Source organism: Macrotis lagotis, chromosome 5 (assembly GCF_037893015.1).
Source record: "Macrotis lagotis isolate mMagLag1 chromosome 5, bilby.v1.9.chrom.fasta, whole genome shotgun sequence".
Classification (NCBI taxonomy): domain Eukaryota; kingdom Metazoa; phylum Chordata; class Mammalia; order Peramelemorphia; family Peramelidae; genus Macrotis; species Macrotis lagotis.
Window position 1 is genome coordinate 237,921,061 of NC_133662.1, and position 22,955 is coordinate 237,944,015.

Sequence of the window (22,955 nt, forward strand, 5' to 3'; positions counted from 1 at the left end):
GCTGTGTGGCCTTGGGCAAGCCACTTAACCCCATTTGCCTTGCAAAAAAAAAAACTTAAAAAAAAATAACAGATCAATATCACTAAAATATTAATTAAAATATTAGTAATGTAGTTTTTAAGTCACTCTGACCAAAGCTGGATTTATACTTATGAATTATACACGATTTGAAAAACTACAAATATAATATATTTTCTCCTTTGTAACCTGACACAATTTCAGAAATTCTGGTGATCCTAATAAGACAAGAGAAAGAAGTAAGTCATGAACTAGACCAAGAGGAGACAAAATTATTCTTATATACTATCAAGATAGTTTACTTAGAAAATTCTAATCAACCAGCAATGAAATTGAGATAATTATTCTAGTAAAGTATTAGGATATAAAATAAACCCACCAAAATCAATGGCAAGGGGGGGGGTAGACAAGGAGTCTGGCCATGTGGGAATTCCTTCTGTCGAAGCTCATCCATGACTGTTGAAGTCCTAGAGTTGTTGGAAAAAAAGGGGGGGTGGGGGTGCCAAAAGTTTCAAAGCTAAGAAATAACCTAAGTAGGATTTGGGCTCAGATCTCTTTACCTTCAAGTCCAGCTCTCTAACACTAAACCATGCTGTCTCTATAATAATTACCAGAATAATTAGTATATAATTATGGTTTTTAATATTATTTGCATTAGAATAATCAAAAATAATCATTCCATATCAACAGATATACAAAAAAACCTTCAACCAACTATAGCTCTTAATTACAACAGAATGCTCCCTGACCTGAGAAAACTCCCCCAGGCCTCCCTTGGGGAGTCAAAGTGATAGGTTTCCATATTCAACCAGATGAAGGGGTGGCATTCAATGTGAAGGGCCTGGCTCACTCAGTCTAGAAGCATCTAAAACCAAGAGATTCCATAATTTTAACTGAGAAACATCAAAAGCCACCCCTGTCAAAACAAGAGGAAATCAATGTCTCCATTACTGAATGCCACTAAGGAGTAAGGAGGAACTGAACCCAAAGCTTTTATTATAATCCTGAGAGAAGCATCAGCCTTATCACATTTCCTTTCCCATGCTATTCAGACCTTTAAGATGGCTCAAAAGTGAGTTCTCCATTCAAGGTGGGTTGTATCCGATTTAGTGCTGAAAGGGCCCTTAAAGATACCATACCTAATAAAACCTCACTCATTTTATCAAAGAACAAAATCATTCTTAGGGGTTAAACCTGAGGTTCTGCAAGGGATTCCACAGGATGGGCAAACCAAGATTTTAAACCCAGGTCTTTTGGCTCCAAGTCCAGATTCTTAAATCTTATCACACAGATCAATCAATAAAAACAGGATTATTTCAAGGAAGAACCTCCCAATCTTAAGATTATGTGATTCTTCTGTGATACAGTACTAGAAATCCTATGAATTGTTCAATATTTGAAAAACTACAACTATAATATCAACAGCGAGATTTAAAAAAAAGAAATCAAGAAAATGAAAACAGATAAAAAGGAAATAAAATTATCTTTTTGAAGAAACTCAGAAAAGCAAAGAAAAAAATTAATAGACAAATAGCAGCTTCAGAAGATACAAAGTAAATCTATTAAGATAATTAACTTTTCTGTAAATTAAAAACAAAAGCCAACAGAACATAATATAAAGAGAACTTTTCTGATTCTTCTTTTACAACACGACTAATATGGAAATATGATAAAATGATTGTACATGTATAGCCTGGGATATCAGATTACTTGGAGAGAGGAGAAGGGAGGGGAGGAAGGTACAAAAAAAATGTGGCTGAAAACTACCTGCATCTAATTAGAAAAAATAAAATTAAAAAAATTCAAACTAAAGACAACTTCCATTCAAAATAACTACAAAAGATCTAAAAGTTAACCTACTAAATACTTTCAAAAAAAATAAAGGAAGGATTACATAATTTGAGCCATTCATTGTTAATGATTGGGCCAAGTTAGTATAATAAAATTATTATAGCACAAAATTACTTTCTAGATTTAGGGTATATCTAAACTATCAAGGAGTGATTCTGTAGACAAAATGACAAGAATTCAACTGGGGAAAAAAAGGTCAAGATCTGGAGTGGAATAATTCTAAAATGTAGGAATGAAGAAGGGCCTAACATTAACAAATCACTTACTAGCCATCAAAAACTATTACGTACTGTTTTAAAAAATCCAAAAAGGAGATTAGTTAGAATGGCTTGGACAAGGAAGGCCAAAAAAGCAATTGGTGCATGATTTGCTAAAAACCAAGCACAAATTACTGAGTAAAGGAACCATTATTTGAACAAGAATTGTGGGAAAGTATTTTGGCAGAAAAGGGGAAAAAATTAAAAAAAACTGAGACCAACATTTACACCATATGGCACAAAAAACTCAAAATGGATATACAATGTAAATGCAATAGAGCACACATCATCAAAAAGTTAGAGAGTGAAGAGAAATACCAAACCAGAGACAGAAATCCCAAAAGAAAAAAATAGAGGGGCAGCTAGGTGGCACCTGGAGTCAAGAAAAAACAGGCTGTTGAAATTACATAAAATTTAAATCTTTAATAAAATCAATTTAGTTCAAAAAGTGATTGGGTATGATTTACTTTTTGCAGCTACGGAAAGAAGATATATACTTAACTAAACAATGGATATAGGCAATCATAAAGGAATTAAAGAGCTTCTATACTATACCCTGACAAGATTATGAAAAGGGGTAAAATCATCACTTGCATAAAAATATTCATAGCAGCCCTGTTTGTGGTAGTAAAGAATTGGAAATCAAGTTCATGTCCTTCAGTTGGGGAGTGGCTTAACAAACTGTGGTATATGTATGTCATAGAACACTACTGTTCTAATAGAAACCAGGAGGAATGGAAATTCAGGAAAGCCTGGAAGGATCTGCATGAACTGATGCTGAGCAAGATGAGCAGAACCAGAAGAACACTGTATACCCTAACAGCAACATGGGGGCGATGATCAACCTTGATGGACTTGCTCATTCCATCAGTGCAACAACCAGGGACAATATTGGGATATCTGCAATGGAGAATACCATCAGTATCCAGAGGAAGAATTATGGACTTTGGACAAAGACCAAAGACTATTACCTTCAAATCAGAAAAACAAAAAACTGTAACCTTATTATGTAATTTTGCTGTCTCATACTTTATTTCTCTACCTTAAGGATATGATTTTTCTGTCATCACATTCAACTAAGATCTACGTATAACATGGAACCAATGTAAACAAACTAACAGACTGCCTTCTGTTGGGGGGGGTGGGGGAGAGAAGCAAGAATGGGGGGGGAAATCTAAAACTCAAAATAAATTCTTTCTTTAAAAAAAGGATATGATTTCTCTGTCATCACATTCAAGTGAAATCAATGTATAACATGAAAACAATGCAAAGACTAACTAACAGAATGCCTTCTGTGGGGGGTGGGGGGGAAGGAAGCAAGAATGGGGGGAAAATTGTAAAACTCAGAATAAATAAAATCTCTTAAAAAAATAAAGAGCTTCTATATTTGTAAAATACAACTAAGACAGAAAGAAAAGTAGTTGAATGGGGATAGGGAAATCTCTGTATCAAATTTCTCTGATAAAACTTTAATGTCTAAACTAGCCATATAATTGATGCAAGTATTGTCAAACCAAGTGTAATTCCCCAGCAGAAAACTGGTCAAAGGATATGAACAGTTTTAAAAATAATTGTAAATTTTTAATAATCAAATGAAATCTTCAAATTACTAATAAGATAAATTCAAATCAAAATAACCCTGAGGTTTCAACTCATATCTAGAAAATTAGCAAAAATGGATATTGACTATGATATACAGAGATCTTCCCAGCATTATAGTGATCAGAGGAAATTCTAAAAGAACTAGCAATAGAAAATGCCATCTATATCCAGAAAATGAACTATGGAATCTGAATGCAGATCACAGTATATGATTTTCAGTTTTTTAAATGTTTTTTGCTTTTTTCCTTTTTGTCCTTATTCTTCTTTCACAACATAACTAAAATGCAAATATATGTAATACATTGTACATATATCACCTATATCAGATTACTTGCTATCCTAAGGTGAGGGGAGGGAACAGTGGGAGAGAGAAAACTTTACAAAAATGAATATTGCAAATTATATATAACTGGAAAAATTAATTTTTAAAAAGTAAATTAATAGAAATGGCAAAATCTCAAACAGGCAATGTGGAAAGTTGAGCACACTAGTGCACTTCTGGTGGAGCTGTAAATTAGTATAACCATTATGGAAAGCAATTTGGAATTATGAAAATAAAGTGACTAAAATACATAGACTCTGACCCAGAGATTTTACCACATAGCATATATGCCAAGGAAGTCCTAATAAAACAAAAGTCCTTACATACCAAAACATTTAATAACAGTGCTTTGTGTGGTAACCAAGAACTGGAAACAAGTAGATAGATGCCCATCAACTGGGGAACAGCTAAACTAATGGTGGTACGTGAATATAATGGAATCAGACCATTTCCCCATAAAGTTTATAAGAAATGAGAAATGTAACAAATACAGAGAAGCATGGATACTTATGTGAACTGATGCAAAGTGAAATAAGCAGGGACAAGAAAGCAATATGGACAATGATTACAACAACACAGGGAAAGAATAAGCAGCACGAATTAATTAAAAATGAATATTGTTGAAAAATTACAATAAGCATGTCCCCAAAGAAAAGATTTTTCCTTTGCTAACAAGGAAATTTCACATATATGAGAAACTAAATATTTTTTCATATTTTTACAACATATTAATTGGTTTTGCTGACTGCTTTTTTTGTTTCTTCCTCTTTTTCTTTTAAAAAATATTTTGTTATATGGGATGGCTCTCTGGAAATGTAGAGATTGAGGAGGGGGAGAAATACAAGGGAAAATGTAGGCAATATAAAAATAAAAGGTTATCCATGAAAATTTACTTTAAAAAATAAGAAATTATTGAAAAACAAACCTTTGTATCAAATTATCTCTAGTTAAAGATATATAGAGAATTGACACAAAAATACAGGACTAAGAATCATTCCCTAGTTGGCAAATGGACAAGGATACAAACAATTTTTTTAAATAACTATGAAAAAATTCACCAAAGCACTAAAAGAAAATGAAAATTGAAAAAATTCTTAGACTTTCTTAGACTCATAACTCATCCAATGGTAAAGACATAAATAGCCAGTATTGGAGGGAATGTGGGAAAATAGGTGAATTAATATATCATTGTTGGACAATTTGGAACTCTTCAAGAAACCTCTCTTTAAAGAATTGAAAAGAGGAAAAGGGCTCAGCAAAGGAGAGAAAGAAGAGCAGTTGATGAGGAAAAAAAGGGGGGGAATCTCTTCGTAATCAGGGAAAGAGAGTATTCAGTCAATAGTGTCAACACTGCAGAGCTAACAAGACCAAAACAAAAGATAATTAAAGAGTGATTAGTTAGAGTTCTGATAACATTTTTAAGGAAATGGGGAAAAGTCAGCAGAAAAGAGAGATTTAAGATGAAGGAATATTAATATTGCCTCTTGCTGCTGCTCCTTGAATGCAAGTCCCATCAGGAAGCTTCTGAAACAATCTTCTGGAGTAGGGGTAGGTCACTGCATTGAAATTCTTTCAAAGTTGTTTTTCTTTTATCATATTGTTGCGACTTTATAAACTGTTCTGCTTCTGCTCACTTCACTTTGTATCAGTTTGTACAAGTCTTCCCGTGTCATTTTATCATTTCCCAAGCTGTTTTGTCATTTCATTACATTCATCATAATTTTCTAGCCGTTCCTCAACCAAAGGAATTTTCTAGTTCTTCACTACAACAAGAGAGCAATGTAAATATTTTTGTACACATGGATTTTTTTTTTCCTTTTCTGTTTACCATGGGATATACAGGTCCAATACTGCTATCTATGGAAGGTCTGCCTAGTTCCTTGATTTTGTAGACCTAATTCCAAACTGCTTTCCAGAATGGCGAGATAAATTCACAATTCCATCAAGTTTAGCATCATGCCTGTTTTCCCAACTTCATTTTTCTTCTTGTCACTTGACCAAACTGGAAACCCATCTTAATGTTTTAATGGTCTCACTTTACCAAAGTAATCCCAGGACTGCTTTTTTTGAGCTATGTAGCCTGGGACAACCCACCCTAGGCTATTCTGAAATGTCTCCTCCAAGGTCCTTCTGATGCTCTTGATAGGCCTATTCTCTTAGAAGACTGTCCAGGAGGACTAGATTAAATACCAGCAGCTGTTTGCCTGTCACTGGCCATCTCATCACTCATCAACCAGAGCTGCCCGATATGAGTTGGGTAATACAAGTTAGTCCCTCTGAACAAGATGGGTAGATTACATGTGTTTCATTAATCAATGGAAATGCTACATTTAAGATTATACCAACCAGAGCCCTCAGGCTTCAGTCTCCCCTCTTCTAACCTCCAACTAGGAGGATTTAGTTTCAGGAAAAGAAGAAAATAATAATAAAGTTTTTTAATCTTAGTTTTATCTGGTTTATGGATGGCCATGTTTGTTATGGATCTTGGCAGCTGAGGAATACAGGTCATCCCAGTAAGTTTCCTTTTAAAAAGACAAAAACAAAAACTGAGATGAGAATCAAAAAAATAGTAAAAGGAAATATCTACCAGGAAAACTTTCAAACAATACTACCACATTTTGATTGAAGAAAACTGTTCTAACCTTCATCAATTCAAAGCATCTAAGCTTTGCCCAAGGCTTGAATTTGAATCATGGCTAATGGTTAATACTCACCCTTCTTAGTCTGATTATATTTTTTTAAAAAAAGCTTTATAAAAAATTGGAAATTGTCTAAATGTACAATGGAGTACATTTAGACAGACTGGAGTATAAATACAATGGAGTATTTTTTATCACCTTGAAGAAATGACAAATTATGATGACTACACAGAAAAATGGAAACATGGGGTAAAATGCCAAATAAAGCCAAGTATCAAAGAGTTGAACTAAAAAAAAAAACTATACCTAAACTACTATTTAAAATATACTTGTACCTGCACCAAGGTGTGCACACTCACATATGAATATTCCATCAGAAATTTTAGAAGAGTTCATAATGTAAATTTCCATGTTGGCTCCCTATTAGACTTGAAGTTCATTATAAAAAAAAAAAGTTGCTTAAATACAAAAATAATTTTTAAGAGATAAATTGGAATCGAGCCCCAGATACTTGACATTTACTAGCTGTGTGACCTTGGACAAGTAATATCACCCTGATTACCTGGCATCCAGGGTCCTGATTCATATCTGGCCACTGGACCCAGATGACTCTGGAGAAGAAAATGAGGTTGGTGACTAAGCAGTGTCCCCTCACTCAAGTCTAATTCATGTGCTTGCCATGGCATCACTTCTGATGATGTCATGGTCTTCTTCAAGAAACTGCAAACATTATTACGTGTATAACCTATATTGAATTGCTTTTTATCAAAGGGAGGGGGAGGAAGGGAAGGGAGGAAGAAAATGTGAAAACCTTGCAAAAAATAATGGTTGTGGAAATCAATCACTGCACATAGCTGGAAAACTAAATAAAATATTTTTTTAAAAGAAAAAGAAATGTCTTTTTCTACTTAATCAAACCACCATTTATTTAACTGTTTAGGAAAAAGAAGGGGAATCCTATAGGAGGGAAAAATATTGTTGAACTTGAAACTTCTTTCAACTTTCACTTATAAATATCTGTGAATATACAGAAAACAAGATCTACTCAGAACAATGGTTAGGGAACCAATCCAAAGCCGCATTACATAATAAAAATTAGTATTTTCTCATTTTATGATTGAGTGGATAAAGGACTGGCCTCCAAGCCAGGAAGAATTGGGTTCTAATCCCACCTCCAACAATCTGCTCTAAGGCTCCAAGTTGATGAGGTGTCAGTCAACCTGCCCTGGTATAGTTCTGTATGCCCATGAAATCTGAAGCCCAGTTCCTATCCTTCGTCACTTAAACAACATATCAGTGTATCTTTACTTTGAAATGTCAATAGAGTCTTCTTTTTGCATGTGTTCCTCTCGTTCTGCCCCCCCCCCCCCAAGAATTCTTAGTTTCCTAGAAAGCTCTGCTTACCTCCAATTTATCCTCTCTATATCTTGTCTGGCCATAGATTTTTTTTTTTTGTTGGGTGTTCATTCCTTGAGGGCAGGACCCATTTTCTGTCTTTCTTTGTATATTTCCAGTGCTCAGCACAGGGCCCAGAACAAAGCATGTTTAATAATCATTAGATTTAATGTTTAATGACTAACAAGCATCAATGACAAGAGGCTTGTCCTCATTCTTCTCTCCCCTCTCATGCCCCCAAATTATCTTGTAGTTGATGATGATGTTTGTCCTTCATTCTCAAAGAAGACCATTGACAAGTATGTGAATTGGATTTGAATGAGGGGGACTGTACTAAGTCATGGCTGGGTCCAGTGGCCCTGATAGGAGATGGCCCTGAATGTGAGGCAATCAGGGTTAAGTGACTTGCCCAAGACCACATAACTACAAAATGTCAAATATCTGAGGTCAAATTCAAACTCAGGTCCTCTTGACTCCGGGGTTGATGCTCTCTACCCACTACACCACCTAGGTGCCCCACATGGTTAGGTAGCATTTCTTTATATGTATACATGTTTTTACTACCAATAGAACACAAGATCTTTGGGTTCAGGAGATCAGTGTTTTTTTTTTCTTTTTATTGCACAAAATATTCTTAATAAATGCTTGCTTATGAATTGTTAAACAGCTCCTGATAACCATCAAGTTTGACAGATATAAAAAAGCCATCAAATAAAATACCTTTTTCAATATGAACAACAAACCCTGATGACCTCTGGCTGCAACTTCTTACTCTACAAAATTTCTATCCAAAAACATTCCCCTTCTATAGGTAGAGGCCCCAGTGAGGTTGCTGAGATGGGTATCTATAGAGGTTAAACATCCAAAGAAACTTCATAGAGTACCAAATGCAAAACATGCTCACTTTTCATAAGTGTTCTTGTCACAAAGACAAGAACAAACAACTCTGAAAGCAAGTCAAAGGAGAAGTCCCAGAGACAGAGAGCACAAAGCTGACTCAGTGGCAGGAGAACAGTTCACTGGCCTGTGCCTTCTAGCATCCATTCACCTGCCCCTGGAATGTGAACTCTTCTTGATGGGTGGATTAAACGAAGATTTCTTCTATGTATCCTAGTCCCTAAGGTTCACCCCAGAATTAAGTCTGGTACGTCCATTTGTTAGTATGGTAATAGCCTACAAGTGTACACCATTTTACAACCTACACAGGGATTTCCTCTCCCCAGTAGAGACTGCAAATACTGTTAGCTCCGTTTTGGAAATGAGAAAACCGAGACTTAGAAAGGTGAAGGGAGTTGTCCAAGATCATACATTTAAGAAGTGAGGGAGTAAGTAAGTACTCAGAGTCTCAGCTTGTGATTCCCAATTCAATGTTCTTTCCTCCACAAAGCAGGTGAAATTCAATCCCCATTGCCTTTCTATTATATGGCACAGATAACCCAAGAGCATCATAGATTTAACACAGAAAAGCTTCTTGGAGGTCATCTAAAACAATCCCCATCCCTTGACAGTGGAGAAGACTGAGGACCAGATGCTCAAGGGATTGTCCAAGATCCCGTGGAGGAGGAATAGAACCCCAATCCAAGCCAGGGCTGTAATTCTCCATCCATCCTCTTCCCACCTTCTCCCCTACCATATCATATCACCTCATCCACTTGAATGTTCATGTCCAAAAGCAGCTCCACAGCAAACCTGGATTTCCTACAAACATGAACTTGAAAGGAAAACCTTGAAAGGTGTAGACCTTGGATTTTCTCAGAGAAAAAAATGAATCTACTAGAAAGCTTATACTTTCTATAGAAAAGGGCTGTTCCCTTATATCAAAACTTTATCAGGCAGCTAGGTGGCACAGTGGATAGAGCACCAGCCCTGGAGTCAGGAGGACCTAAGTTCAAATCCAGCCTCAGACGCTTAATAATTACCTAGCTGTGTGGTCTTGGGCAAGCCACTGAACCCCATTTGCTTTTTGCAAGAAAAAAAAACTTTATCAAAAATTGTCAGAGATTGATGTGTACTTCTAATTCAGATCAATGACTGCACACCCAAATGTGAAGACTGACACCCAAGTCTGTCAGGTCAGAAATGATCTGGGAACCCCAAACGATGCATATTTAATCTTTCCTAAAGAAAAATAACTATTTTCAGAGTGTCAAATCACATAAAACATAAGATGGGCTTACTAAGATATATTCAAATAAAAGATTCAAGAAAAGCTCTGGAATTTTTAAAAATTACAAAAACGTCAGTGTAGGGAAACCACTTGGTCTCCCAAAGACTGACTTTGAAAGGCTTTCCTCTGAGACCAGCTCTTAACTTTTACCATGCTATAATCTAAAAACATCATGAAAATGCAGGGTTTTAGACAGGTGTCTGATAACAGAGTGACCTTGAAGGGAGAGTCATTTTGAACTCAGAGATCATCTTTGAATTCTATCTGAATAACACTAGGGAGAAATGCTCTACTATCTAAAAACAAAGTAATGAAAAATAGAAGTCACTGTGTTAAGAGTTACTGCCTCCAAATGAAACTTAGGTTTAAGTGTCAGATATATTTGTATTAACCAAAATTCAAATTACAAGTGGCTTTGTTTAGTCATCTACTTTAATCTGCATTGAAGGGCCTGTCAGTCAAGAAGAAAGGAAAGTAGTAGATGATGAAAATAACAACTTGGGGTTTGGTTTGGGGTAACTTCAGAGAGGGTCCCACAAGAACTGGAAAGCTACCTGTACCAAATGAAAAGGCCAGCAAACCCACTGGTCTGAGTCTATTTCCCCCAGCAAACGGCAAATGACAAAGCACAAAAAGTCTGATGCCCAAAGATAAAAAGCATAAAGATTTTCAGATCTCAAAGAGCCCTTAAAGATAATCAAAATCCACTCTCCCCATTTAGAGCATTTCAGAATGACTCCCCTCAAAACTGCCTTGGGTTGGCAATGACAGGTCTAGAACCCAGACTTCATGATTTCTAATTTGTTTTTATTTAAGGCAATGGGGTTAAGTGACTTGCCCAAGGTCACACAGCCAGGTGATTATGTTTTTGTTAGAGAACTTGTTTATTAATAGTACTTAATTTTTAATTTTTACAATGTTAAGTGTAAAAACCCTTAGCAATTCTTACACCCCATCAGTCTTAATGGCCATGCTTCTTTAGCAAAAACTGTAGTTTTTGTACATCTTGCTGCCAAACACTGAATGACTCTGCAATGGGAATAATTAGACAAGATCCGCTCGTTGTCCAGGTCCTGAAAGACTCTTGTTCATGAACTGCCTCTTCACAAAGCAAGTCCACCACTTGCTAGGTTTGTCACTCTGAGGATCAAAGACCTCACAAAACCTCAGTCCAGTTTCTTGCCGAAGTCGCTGTAAGTAGGCCCTCATCACTTCATCTTCTTGTTTATTTGCAGATTTGGCATAAATTGCATTAAGAGGGAAACCCAGGTCTCCAGGAATAGGAAAATTGGTGATTTCCAATGTATACATTTCTTTCTCTCCTTGGCTTTTTGAGTTGCACTTCTGGGGCTTCTTTAAAAGCATTCAGAAATGTAAAGAGTTATGTAGATCAATGTCCTATCAGCTTCATTCTTAATTTCATAGCTTTTGAAGAAGACATTTGCCTTGAAATAATAGATAGCTTCATCCACAATATCTGTGTCTTTTGTTTCTCTTGGAGTGGGTCCTTTAAATTGACTTCTAATGGGTAACAGAGCCATGTTTCCAATGAGTTTGGTGTCAGGGTCCATGAGAGAGGAGTGGTAAGCCAGCATCTTGGTGGCTGGGCCTGGACTTCGGGAGAGTGGAAGGGAGCTAGGTGATTATTAAGTGTCTGAGGCCATATTTTAACTCAGGTCCTCCTGACTCCAGGGCCGGTGCTCTATCCACTGTGCCCCCAAGATTTTTAATCCAGTGTTCTCATTGCCCCAGGAATGAGAGCTGTCTTTAACAAACTGAAATAAAAAAAAAGTTTTTTACAGTTCAAACTCTCTATAGATTCCCTAAAAATAAGAATGGCCAAAGGAGAGGACTGGTAAAATGGGCATTTAACAGAAGGGTTAGAAAGGACTTCTAAAAGGTAAGGTAAAGGATGTAGTCTGGTTTTATGGAACAAAGTAGAGAAAAGGGACCTGGAAAAGAGGTGGAGAAAAACTGATTCTGGGCATGAGGGGAAATTAATTCATATATACATTTAAATGAGTCCTCTACACACTGAATCAGATGGTAAATGGAACGTGGACAACAGAGTTTGAAAACTGATACCAGTCTAAATAGAACTTTGCCTAGACAAACCAAAGAGAAAAAAGAACAGAATGCAACCATCATAATCTGAGTTTTTCAGAATATTTGAAACTTTTCTTCCATTATATGGGGAAAAAAATTCCAATTCTCTTTGATCTATCTTTAGGTATCCTCCCCCCAATTCTCAATTATTTCAAAACTCTACTCTCCTCACCCCAAAATGTTTAAGGCATTAAGATTTAATATAAGTCAGAATTTTTCAAAGAGTGAGATGAGCTAAAGTGGGAGGTCTTCCATTCCAGATCCAAATTAAGGACAAGAGTCAGAAGACAACAATACTACCTTCCATTTAGATAACTTTTCATATTCAGGATTTCATTAAATCTACAGTTAGTATAATGGAATGCTGCAGAAGTGGAGAAAGGGGGGACAATACAAAAAAATGTTTCCCTTAAAGAACCAGGGAAATGCAGATTTAGGTGAAGAGTAGGGCTTTAAAAACAAAAAATCACAACAATATAATAATCACCCTATTTTTTCAAAGCAAGTCTATCTTCTTGGTCCTAATCCAAGTCTCATCTGCTGATTCTTCCATATGAGCATGGGTCAAATTTAAACAGGAAACTGAGAGCAGAAAGGGGCCTAGGAGATCTTCTAGATCAGGGAGTCTTCAATCAATCAATCAGCTAGTATTTCAGAAGGGCGGGCCGTGGGTCAAGCTCTGTGCTTAAAAGTCAGACAGAAAGAAACAAAAGAGAGTTCTCACGGAGCTCCCAGAAAAATGGGGGTTAAATACAAGTCAACATCTCTGGACATACAAGATGAAGATAGGATCGACTGGAGGTTGAGGCAGAAAAAAGGCACCTGGAGAAAGATTTCTTAACGAAAATGGGACTTTGGCTGAGACTTAAAGCAAGCTGGGAGGTAAAGATGAGGAAGGAAAGGACTCCAAGCAAAGTCATAGACCTCGAGCAGTTTGATGAAGCACATCAACCCCTTTCAATCGTTTTTAAATGTAAAAAAGAAAAAAGAAAACTACTTATGCGAATAAAATTAGAAAAAAAAATTTAATGGAAAGGGCATCCATAAACCCAAGATCAAGAACCCCCTGAACCTGACCAACTCCAGATAAGTGAGGATCCCAAAAGTTAAGTGACTTGTTAAGGTCACAGAGAGAGAGAGGCAGCAGCAGAGGTAGCATTCACCCTCCCATCCCAGGCCTTTCTGACTCCAAATACTGTGTTTCTTCCCCCATCTCCCCAGAACAATCCCTATATTCTGTTTACCCAGCAAGACAACGAACGAAGCAAAAGAAAAAAAGATTCATAGATAGAGTTAGGGTGTTAATGTTAATAGTTCACTTCTAAGTGACCAAGTCCATAAGAGAGACCCCTTCAAATCATGATCAGTAAACTACTAAAAAGGGAAGCTGCTATACAACTGACCCTTGAACTTGGGAGACTTCAGGGAAGCCCTGATTTCCCCAGTGGCTCATTAGCAGAATGTAAAAGTGTAATTTCAAATAAAGGTTTTTGAAATCACAAGTCCATAAGAACAAGACTTTCCAAATGCCCTTCATTTGTCTGAAAAACACAGCTTAGCTGTGTGACTAGAAGTCCCAGCTATATTTCCTCAATAAAAGATTAAATTCTTTGGGATATAAAAGAATGAATCTGAAAATCAACAAAACAGAACAGGGTCTTTCACTGGCAACCTAAGTGATGTTAAAAATAGGGTGCTGGGTTGTAGCTAAAAGAAAATATGAAATCAGAAGCCTGTCCTTCAAAGTATAAACTACTGAAAGTTAATCAGTACCATTTTTAGGAAAAAATATTTAAAGTTTTAGAGAAAAACTCCAATTCTATAATAGGCAACAAATGAAACAGATTTTCATACAGCTCTAGAATTTTGTCTTAACAAACTCTTCTGACATTATTTCCCAGGGAAAAAAATATTCAAAAGTCATTCTTGAAAGGATTTCAGTTACCAAACTACTTCATAGATATATTTTGTTTGAAATTTTCAATGTGAGAACACTTAAAAATTCTTAAATATAAGTACTATAAATACCAGAATTGTAACTCATTCTTTATTTCCTATAGAAACAATTGAATTGTGTGTGTGTGTGTGTCCAGATTTGTGATTTCACTGAAGTAAGGAAGAGAACTGCAGGTTTAGAATCTCTGGTCAATAAAGCAGAAAGGCAACTGACCCCTCATTGATTCTTAGAAAGCTGCCTAGGACCCTGAGACAAGAAGTAACTTGCCAGGGACAGTCCTGTCAGAGGCTAGTGGCCACACACACACACTCTGTTATGACCAATCATAACTACAACTTACTATTCTTAAATAAAAATTTAACGTTCAAACTTTTCAATGTTAAATATTTTCCATTCTAGAAAAAGAAAAAGCTGCTAACATCACAGCCCTCCAAGGTAAAAAACAAAAGTATGAATTACACTTTTCTATAACAGGATGGAGTCTTCCTTGTGTCCCAGCCTCAAGCATAAGATTTTAAATGAGACAAAAGAAACATATCAATATTTTTATATATTAAGGTTGTTTGAAAAATTATATTTAAGACTCAAAATATCTAGTTGAGTATTGATTCCAAACCTTTTTAAACCTTAAACTAGCCATGGATCTTCCTTCTATTTGCCCCCAAAAACAATCAATCCCCCTTCCCAAACTTCCTTCCTTCATGTTCTTGATGTGATTCCCCAAAGACAAGACCCAGAGGTATATAAGTCAAATGTTTTTAAGTACTAAAATGGTAAGATAGCTCATACTCTTACTAGCAGAATGATGGGTATCACTGGAATATTCAATTTCTACTAATACAAGGGGGTCTCCATAAGAAGAATTCTAGCAAAAACAAGCTTTCATAAGGGGCAATCTATTGGGCCAGTGCACTACAAATAATAACAGCTTTTCTCAATTGATGAACTCTTTTCCTCTTTCAAAAACAAAAGGTATTCTAAGACAAAGCCCACTGGGAAAGGGAAGAAGATGGATAGGGATAAATTGTAAGTGATGAAAAAAATCAATAAAAATCTATTTTTTTTAAATGCACTTCATTGGTCTTCCGTGCTGATAATTCTCAAATCTACCTATCCAGCCTCAATTTCTCTGCTGACCTCCATCCAATCTGTCATCTCCAACGGCTTTTCTGACATTTAAACTATATATCCAATAGACACTTAAAACTCATCATAGGGGCAGCTGGATAAAGCAGTGGATAAAGCATAGGCCTTGGAGTCAGGAGTACCTGGGTTCAAATCTGGTCTCAGACACTTAATAATTACCTAGCTGTGTGGTCTTGGGCAAGCCACTTAACCCCATTTGCCTTGCAAAAAATAAAATAAAATAAAATAAAATTCATCATGTCCAAACCAAAATTCATTATCTTCCCCCCAAACTCTCCCTCCAGCCCCGCATTCTTATCTTCCCATTTACTGTAGAGGGGGACAACACCATCCAGTCCCTCAGGGGTCATCCTGAATTCCTCACTATCTCTCAATCTCGTTTCCCCCTTATTCAAGTCACCAAGGACTGATTTCACTTTTGCAGCTCATTAAGGCTCTTTCTCTCCTTGGGCAAGTCCCCCATCCTGGTACAGCACCTCAGTCAGAGGGATGCCTGGACCACTGTAATAGCTGCAGGTGGGTCTCCCCGCCTCAAGTTTGTCCAGACTCTAGGCTATCCTCTCTATTCAGTCACCAGTCACCTAAACTCAAGTCTGATCAAGTCCTCTCCCCACTCAGTAGCAAATGCAAAATGTTCTGTTTGGCATTCAAAGCCCTCTGGAACCCAGCCCCCACCCCCCCCTTCGGGACTTCTCCCACCTTCCACAACAACTAAGTGACACTGGCCTCTAGCTGGTACCCATTCTCTTGGCTCCAGGCATTTTTTCTGGCTGTCCCTCCTCAATACTTATCTCCAAGGTTTCCTAAATTCTAACCAAAATTGGACCTCCTACAGACCTTCCTTCTATTCTTTATTTCCTGTTTATTCAGTATAGAGATTGTATATACTCGTTTACACATTATCTCACCAATTTGATTGTGATCTCCTTGAGGGCAGGGATTGTCTTTTGTCTCTTTTTGAATTCTGAGTTCTAACACTGAGGACTGGCCCATAGGGACTCCTTAAATGTTTATTTATTGATACTAGGGAAAGCTATAGGCCTGAGATATGCATTAGGATCATACAATAATTGGCTTATCAAGTGAAAAAGACCTAAGTCTAAGGCTCAGTACACCCAAGAAAACATATTTTAGAATCATGAACATTGACTATCTCAATCACAGAAAGCCTCTACATAAGACTCCCTCCTTCAGCAGAAGAGAAGGCCCAGGCTCCCAATGGGTTTTGGAGTTTGGTGTTTGTTGGTTCCAATTCACCACATCCACAGCCACCTGCCCCAGTCCTGGGCTCTTTCCCAGCAGGCCTCCTGATCCCCTTTCGGTGGTCTCTGCCAGGCTATGATGTTCAAGGGGAGAGCAAGTCTCCCATGAGCCTTAGAGAAAGGCTGTCTCTGACCTAACATGCAGTGATAATGCCAGAGATGACCTAAGAGGTTGTTACTGATGTTCAAGTCAAGAGAAGTTAAGTTGTCTCTAGAGATCTCAATGACTGAGGGCACCCTCAGCATGTTGGAGACAAGAGACACCACCCACCATTCAGGGAGCTTGAAAGTTTTCCAATGTGAACACAGCTCACATAGACTTTGCACCAGCCTCCTGAGATGGTCAACAGGAGCTGCTATCTCCTTACTTGAGCAGATGAGGACCCTCTAAAGGGAGGGCAGATTTCCTCAGATTCACCCAGGAATTGGTAGTCTCAGCTCTTCCTTAAGATTTTGGGCCAAAGGAAACTTTCACTGGGAAACAATAAATACAAAATCTGGGCAAGCCCTTCCTTGGAGCTCACTAGTTTCCCCTTTCATTTAATTGCTACCTCTCAAAGAAAAAAATTCACAGCTTGATGTACAACACCAAATTTACACCTTTATTTCTACCATCATTTTGTATAGAAAAATGAAAATGTGCCAACTCACAAAATGGAGGACCTTGAAATTGCATTCTAGATCCAAGACAGAGCACAGATGAGGAAACTGAGGAGCAGAAGTGAGAAGAAGAAAAATAAATTAGCTGGCATTGATGTAGTGTTTTAAGTGTGTGAAGCAGTGCTACACCAATATTATTTCATCTGACCCTCACAAGTGCTCTAGGAGGGAGGCACTATTATCCTCATTTTACAGATGAGAAAACTAAGGCTGACAAAGGTTAAGTAACAGGAGTCAAAAAGGAAAAGTAACTTGCTCAGGGTCACCCAGTTAGAAAAGTATCTGAGACCAGATGTGAACTCAGGAAGATGAGTGTTAGTGCTCTATTCACTGTCACCACTAGTTGTCCAAATTCACATACATGCACATAAATTTATGTGTGCATATATGTTTGGGAAAGAAGTCAGAATAGGAAAGAGTTTGGAAGCTGGAAGATTAATTAGAAATCTACTGGGGTGAGAAGGAAGTAAATCTGCAGCATTGAAAATGAAAACAAAAAGTGGACTGGCATGACCAGTGGCAGACATTGAATAAATGCTGGTCAATTTTTGTTCCAAAGGATAAATAACAGAACCCAATAAAAGATTAAGGGGAGGGTGGCTAGGTGGTGCCATGGATAGAGCACCAGCCCTGGAGTCAGGAGTACCTGAGTTCAAATCCGACTTCAGATACTTAATAATTACCTAGCCGTGTGGCCTTGGACAAGCCACTTAACCCCATTGCTCTGCAAAAAAAAAAAAAAAAAATGTTCTGAGCAGCACTAGGAGGGTGGTCATTGTTACTAGATGGGGCCAATGAAAAACTTTAAATGAAATTAATGAGGGAAGGGGTAATATGTTGTATCTGTGCATCCCTACAAGATAGGCTAACACTTCCTCCAGAGCAAGTTAGGAGATAAAAGTCCTCCCAACATTATGCCATGATTAAGATTCAAAAATAGCCCCAGTAAAAACAGCAAATCAGGGGAGGCTAGGTGGTGCAGTGGATAAAGCACTGGCCCTGGAGTCAGGAGTACCTGGGTTCAAATCCGACCTCAGACACTTAATAATTACTTAGCTATGTGGCCTTGGGCAAGCCACTTAACCCCACTGCCTTGCAAAAACCTAAAAAAAAAAAAAAAACTAAAGGGAGGAGGCAGTTAGGTAGAACTGTAGATACAGTACCAGTCCTGGAGCCAGGAGAACTTCAGTTCAAATCTGGCCTTGGACATTTACTAGCTATGTGACCCTAGACAAGTCACTAAACCCCTGTGCCTAGAGGAAAAAAAAGACTAAAGAGAGATGGAGATGAGGGAGGAAGAAAAGAGTGAGAGTTGATCTCCCCACATTTAGCCTGGGGAACTTAACTAATACTCTAAGACACTGACAAAAATACTCCAAAACACTTTACAGATGGGGAAATGATATTTTTTTGTCCTTCATTCTTGAAGAATGGCATCAGAGGAGGTGATGCAGTGACAAGTATGTAAACTGGATTGGGGGGGGGGGCAGGATATGCTAAGTCACTGGTCTCACTTTCTTCTCCAGAGCCATCTAGGTCCAGTGGCCATATATAGATCAGTACGACTGGAGATGGCCCTGGATACGAGGCAGTCAGGGTGAAGTGCCTTGCTCAAGGTCACACAGCTAGTAAATTTGAACTCCTGTCCTCTTGACTCCAGGGCCCAGTGCTCCATTCACTGCAGCATGTGATGTGTGTGAAGCAGTGCTACACCAATATTATTTCATCTGACCCTCACAAGTGCCCTGGGAGGGAGGCACTATTATCCTCATTTTACAGATGAGAAAACTAAGGCTGACAGAGTTTAAGTAATGGGAGTTTCTGAAGGGAACCCCCGTAGGGAAATAGAAGTAAAGTGACTTGCAGGCCATCCTGGTCTAGCATGTGAGTCACCAATTTTTGAAGCCAAGGCTCTTTTGCTTCCTAAGAACTCCCTAGGAGTTCTAGTGGGGGGAAATGCTTCTACAATTGGAGTCAGAGACTCTGGGGCCAACACAGTTGCACTCCCCACCAGAGAGGTTACTTTAGGTAAAATCACAATCTCTCTGGTCCTCAGTTTCCTCTACCATAAAATAACAAAATCGAACCAAAAGACTTCTAAAGGCCTAGCTCTAAACCCTACAATTGTAATTAGAAAGAATACCCATCTGGTCTGTGGAGGATGAGATGTTGACAATTTTCCTTTTCAGTATCTTGAGTCTAAGAACTTGCAGGATGCTATGGACAGTTCCAAGTAGGGAGCCAGAGCACTGGTGAGAGGTTGACTATGAAGGTAGAAGGACCAAGAGGAAGACCAGAGCTGACAGCAGACAGCTAGGGACAGTAGCTCTGGAAATCACCCCCAAGAGGAGGCCGAAATTAAGTAGCAGCATAAAAGGGAGAACCAAGAAATTACTGTGGGTCCAAGCAACTTTCAAGTTGGGAACAATAAGATGATTGAATTGTTCTCAAAAGAAGGGGATAACAGATTTACAGAGGGGTAAACCAGGGCAAGCAAAATGAAGATAAAGGCAATCTCTTCACATCTAGGAAAGAAATCTACAGAGAAGAAAAACTCAAAGCTAGAAGAGGTCATTGTAGAAGTGAAATCACCAGAGAAACTGGGAAAGCTAAGAGTCCAATGTATAGAATGATTATTTTTTTCTACTTTGCTACTGACCAGTTGTTATTCAGTCATGTCAGACTCTTCCAGGACCCGACCCCATTTAGAGTTTTCCTGGCACAGACACTGGTGTGAGTTGCCATTTCTTTCTCCAGCTCATTTGACAGATGAGGAACCTGAAGCAAACAGGGTGAAGTGACTTGTCCAGGGTCACACAGCTAGGAAATGTCTGAGGCTGGATTTGAACTTACCATGATGAGTCTTTGTGACTCCAGATAGACAGAAGAACAAATAAAAAAGAGCATCTTTCCAGTTCAGAGTTCTTAACCTTTTTTTCTGTGTCATGGACCCCCTTCGCCAGTCTGAGGTCTATGGACAGGCTCAGAATGTTTTTAAATTCATAAAATTATAAAGAAAACAAAATTATTTTAAAATTCAATTATTAAAATACAAATAAAAAGAGTTCACAAATCACAGTTCAAAAACTATTGGAGATGACAGGATTTTACAACATAGTGGGATTTCTTTTTTTAATCGAAGAGATTCTTCTCACCTCAAACTCCCTCATTAGACCATGAGCTTCTTGAGGGCAAGGACTGGGTTTTTGTCTTTTTTATTGGCACATAGTAGGGACTTAATACTTGACATTTTTTCCCAGAAAGGATAAAGATATAATAAAGTTGATACTAACATTTTTAAAAAAAAACCCAAAACATTCACTTAGGCCCCACCAGTTTGGGCCTCATGATCTCATTACCCAAACATTTGAAACACCTTTCTTTTTCCTATAAAAAGGCTATTCTAATTAGCATGTAATTTTATAAAAGGGGGAATTGTCAAGGGTCACATTGCTGAGAGAAAGACAGAGAGAGAGAGAGAGAGAGAGAGAGAGAGAGAGAGAGAGAGAGAGAGAGAGAGAGAGAGTGTGGAGGGGAGAGAGAGCTACCTAGGGCAAGTTTACTACTTCTTCCAACTTCCTAAGGCAGACAACATGGAATCTCAATCCCCCTTCCCTTCAGAAATAACTCAGATTCTTATAAAGTACCCACTGAACTGAGGAGCTGGTGCACTTGCTCCAGGAGTTGCTGGGGTCCTTCCTTCCAAACTGAGCCCAGGTTAGGGACAAATCAGAATACTCTCTTCAATTTTACAGTAAGCTGAGGAATAATGATTGGAAGCAGAAGAACCAGAGTCTGGCTTCAAGAATTTCTAACTTGTAATTATTTAGCAAAAAATAACCATAAAAAATAAAAATGATGTAAACAGGGGCAGCTAGGGGTGTGGCAGTGGATAGAGCATCAGCCCTGGAGCCAGGAGGACCAGAGTTCAAATTTGACCTCAGACACTTAATAATGACCTACCTAGCTGTGTGACCTTGGGCAAATCATTTACCCTCATTGCCTAGCAAAAACAAAGCAAAAAATGATATTTGCACATGCACCTGTAGAATCCAGGTTTCTAGACACTCCCTGCTATAGAGAAGTCTTGTTTCCTGTCTCCCCAGAGAGAATGAGCTCCTTGAGGCCAGAAGCTGTTTGCTTTTTTGGGTTTGTTTTAAATCTGGCTTCACCCAAAGGCGGGACTCCACAAGGCATCTTTCTTAATCTAGGGCATCATAAGATTTAAAGAGACCAGTGTGTGTGTTGTGCATTGTGCCGGGCCGGAATAAAGGAAAAACCACATTGCCTCAGATGTTTTTGCAGAAAGGGGTGCAAACTGGCAGAATCCTGGTCCCCGGGATCGTTTCATTCAGAACCAACAGAGTTCCAGCCGCAGCCAGTGGCTGCAAGGAGCGGGGCCTCCCGATCCCCACGAACCCATCTTTTGGGGTCCCCAATGTCAGTAACTAGTTGGGGGCCACCTCTCCGCGCTCTTACGGGGGCGGGGACACCCCGGCAGGGGGGCCTCTCCCGCGGGCCCCAGCGCTGCCCTTCTCGCCTCCCCAGAGACCCCCGGGCCCGAGGGCACCCCCTTCCCGGGGCCGCACGTGAGGAGCCCCGGGGCGCCTGTCCCGGCCCCCCGCTCCGGCCCGAGCCTCCCCCGCCGGGGCCCGGGGCCCGGGGCCTGCTCGGAGCGGGGCGGCGGCCCCAGCCCTGCGCGGCCGCACGGTCCCGAACAAAGGGCCGGGCCGGGCCGCGGGGCTCTGCCGGGGGGCCCGGGGGGCGGGGGCCCGGGGGGAGCCCCCGGCCCGGCCACGGGCACCGGCCGCCCCCGCCCCCCGCTCGCCTCGGGAGTTCTCAATGGGAGCGCCCCGGCGGCGGGGTGGGGGCCCGGGCCGGGCAGGGGGAGCCCCCGCGGCGCGCGCCCAGGGCATCGCTGGGGCAGGGGGGCCCCGCCTGCTGCCTCCGGGGGAGGGGGCCGGGGGCAGCCCGGGGGGCGGAGCAGGAAGCCGCCCCGCGCCCCCCGCCCGCGCCCCGCGCCCCCGCCCCCCGCGCCCCCCGCCCCGCGCCCCGTTACCTGCTCATCGAAGCGGTTCACCACGGCCTGCACCCACTCCACCGGCTTGTGCGCGGCCATGTCCGCCCCGCGGCCGGGGGGCTGGGGCGGGGGGGCGCGGGCGGCGGGCGGCGGCGCCCCCGAGGCCGGCCGGGCCGGGGAGGGGCCGGGGGCCCCGGGGGAGGGGGCCCGGGCGGCGGCGGCGGCGGCGGCGGCCGGCCGGGGGGCGGGGAGCGGGGCGGGGGGCGCCCTCGGGTCGCTGGCCCCGCTAGCGCCGTGCCCCCTCGGCCATCCCAGCCCCAGACGCCGCCATGACACCCCACCGGAAGTGGGATCCTCGTCCACGGGCCGGGGCGAGCGAGAGAGAAAGCGGGAGGGGGCGGGGCGGGGGCGGGGCGGCGGGGGCGGGGCGGAGGCGCCCGCGCATGCGCCCGCGCCGCCGGCTTCATTAATGAAAAGCGAGCCCCCGGTGACGTCACCTCGCTCCTGGGCCGGCTCCGCCCGCGGGGCCCACCCAGTCCGGGCCGCCGGCGCC

At 40.4% G+C, this 22,955-nt stretch overlaps 1 protein-coding gene and 1 pseudogene across 16 annotated transcripts in view; both read right to left on the reverse strand.

Moving 5' to 3' along the window:
• NF1 (neurofibromin 1) overlaps nt 1-22,540 on the reverse strand; it is a 251,200-nt gene extending 228,660 nt beyond the window's left edge. For 13 of the 16 annotated variants that reach the window (XM_074188996.1, XM_074189003.1, XM_074188999.1 and 10 more), the window contains exons 1-2: nt 22,442-22,540; nt 17,374-17,430 (exon numbers count right to left, since the gene is read on the reverse strand). In XM_074188996.1, coding sequence (XP_074045097.1) covers nt 17,374-17,430; nt 22,442-22,501 — 117 coding nt within the window. In that variant the 5' untranslated portion in view covers nt 22,502-22,540. The remainder of the gene's footprint in view (nt 1-17,373; nt 17,431-22,441) is intronic. The other 3 variants (XM_074189002.1, XM_074189001.1, XM_074188998.1) reach the window with 1 other exon arrangement.
• Nucleotides 1,599-12,023, reverse strand: LOC141488707 (actin-related protein 2/3 complex subunit 3 pseudogene; annotated as a pseudogene).
• Nucleotides 22,541-22,955: the final 415 nt, after the last annotated feature.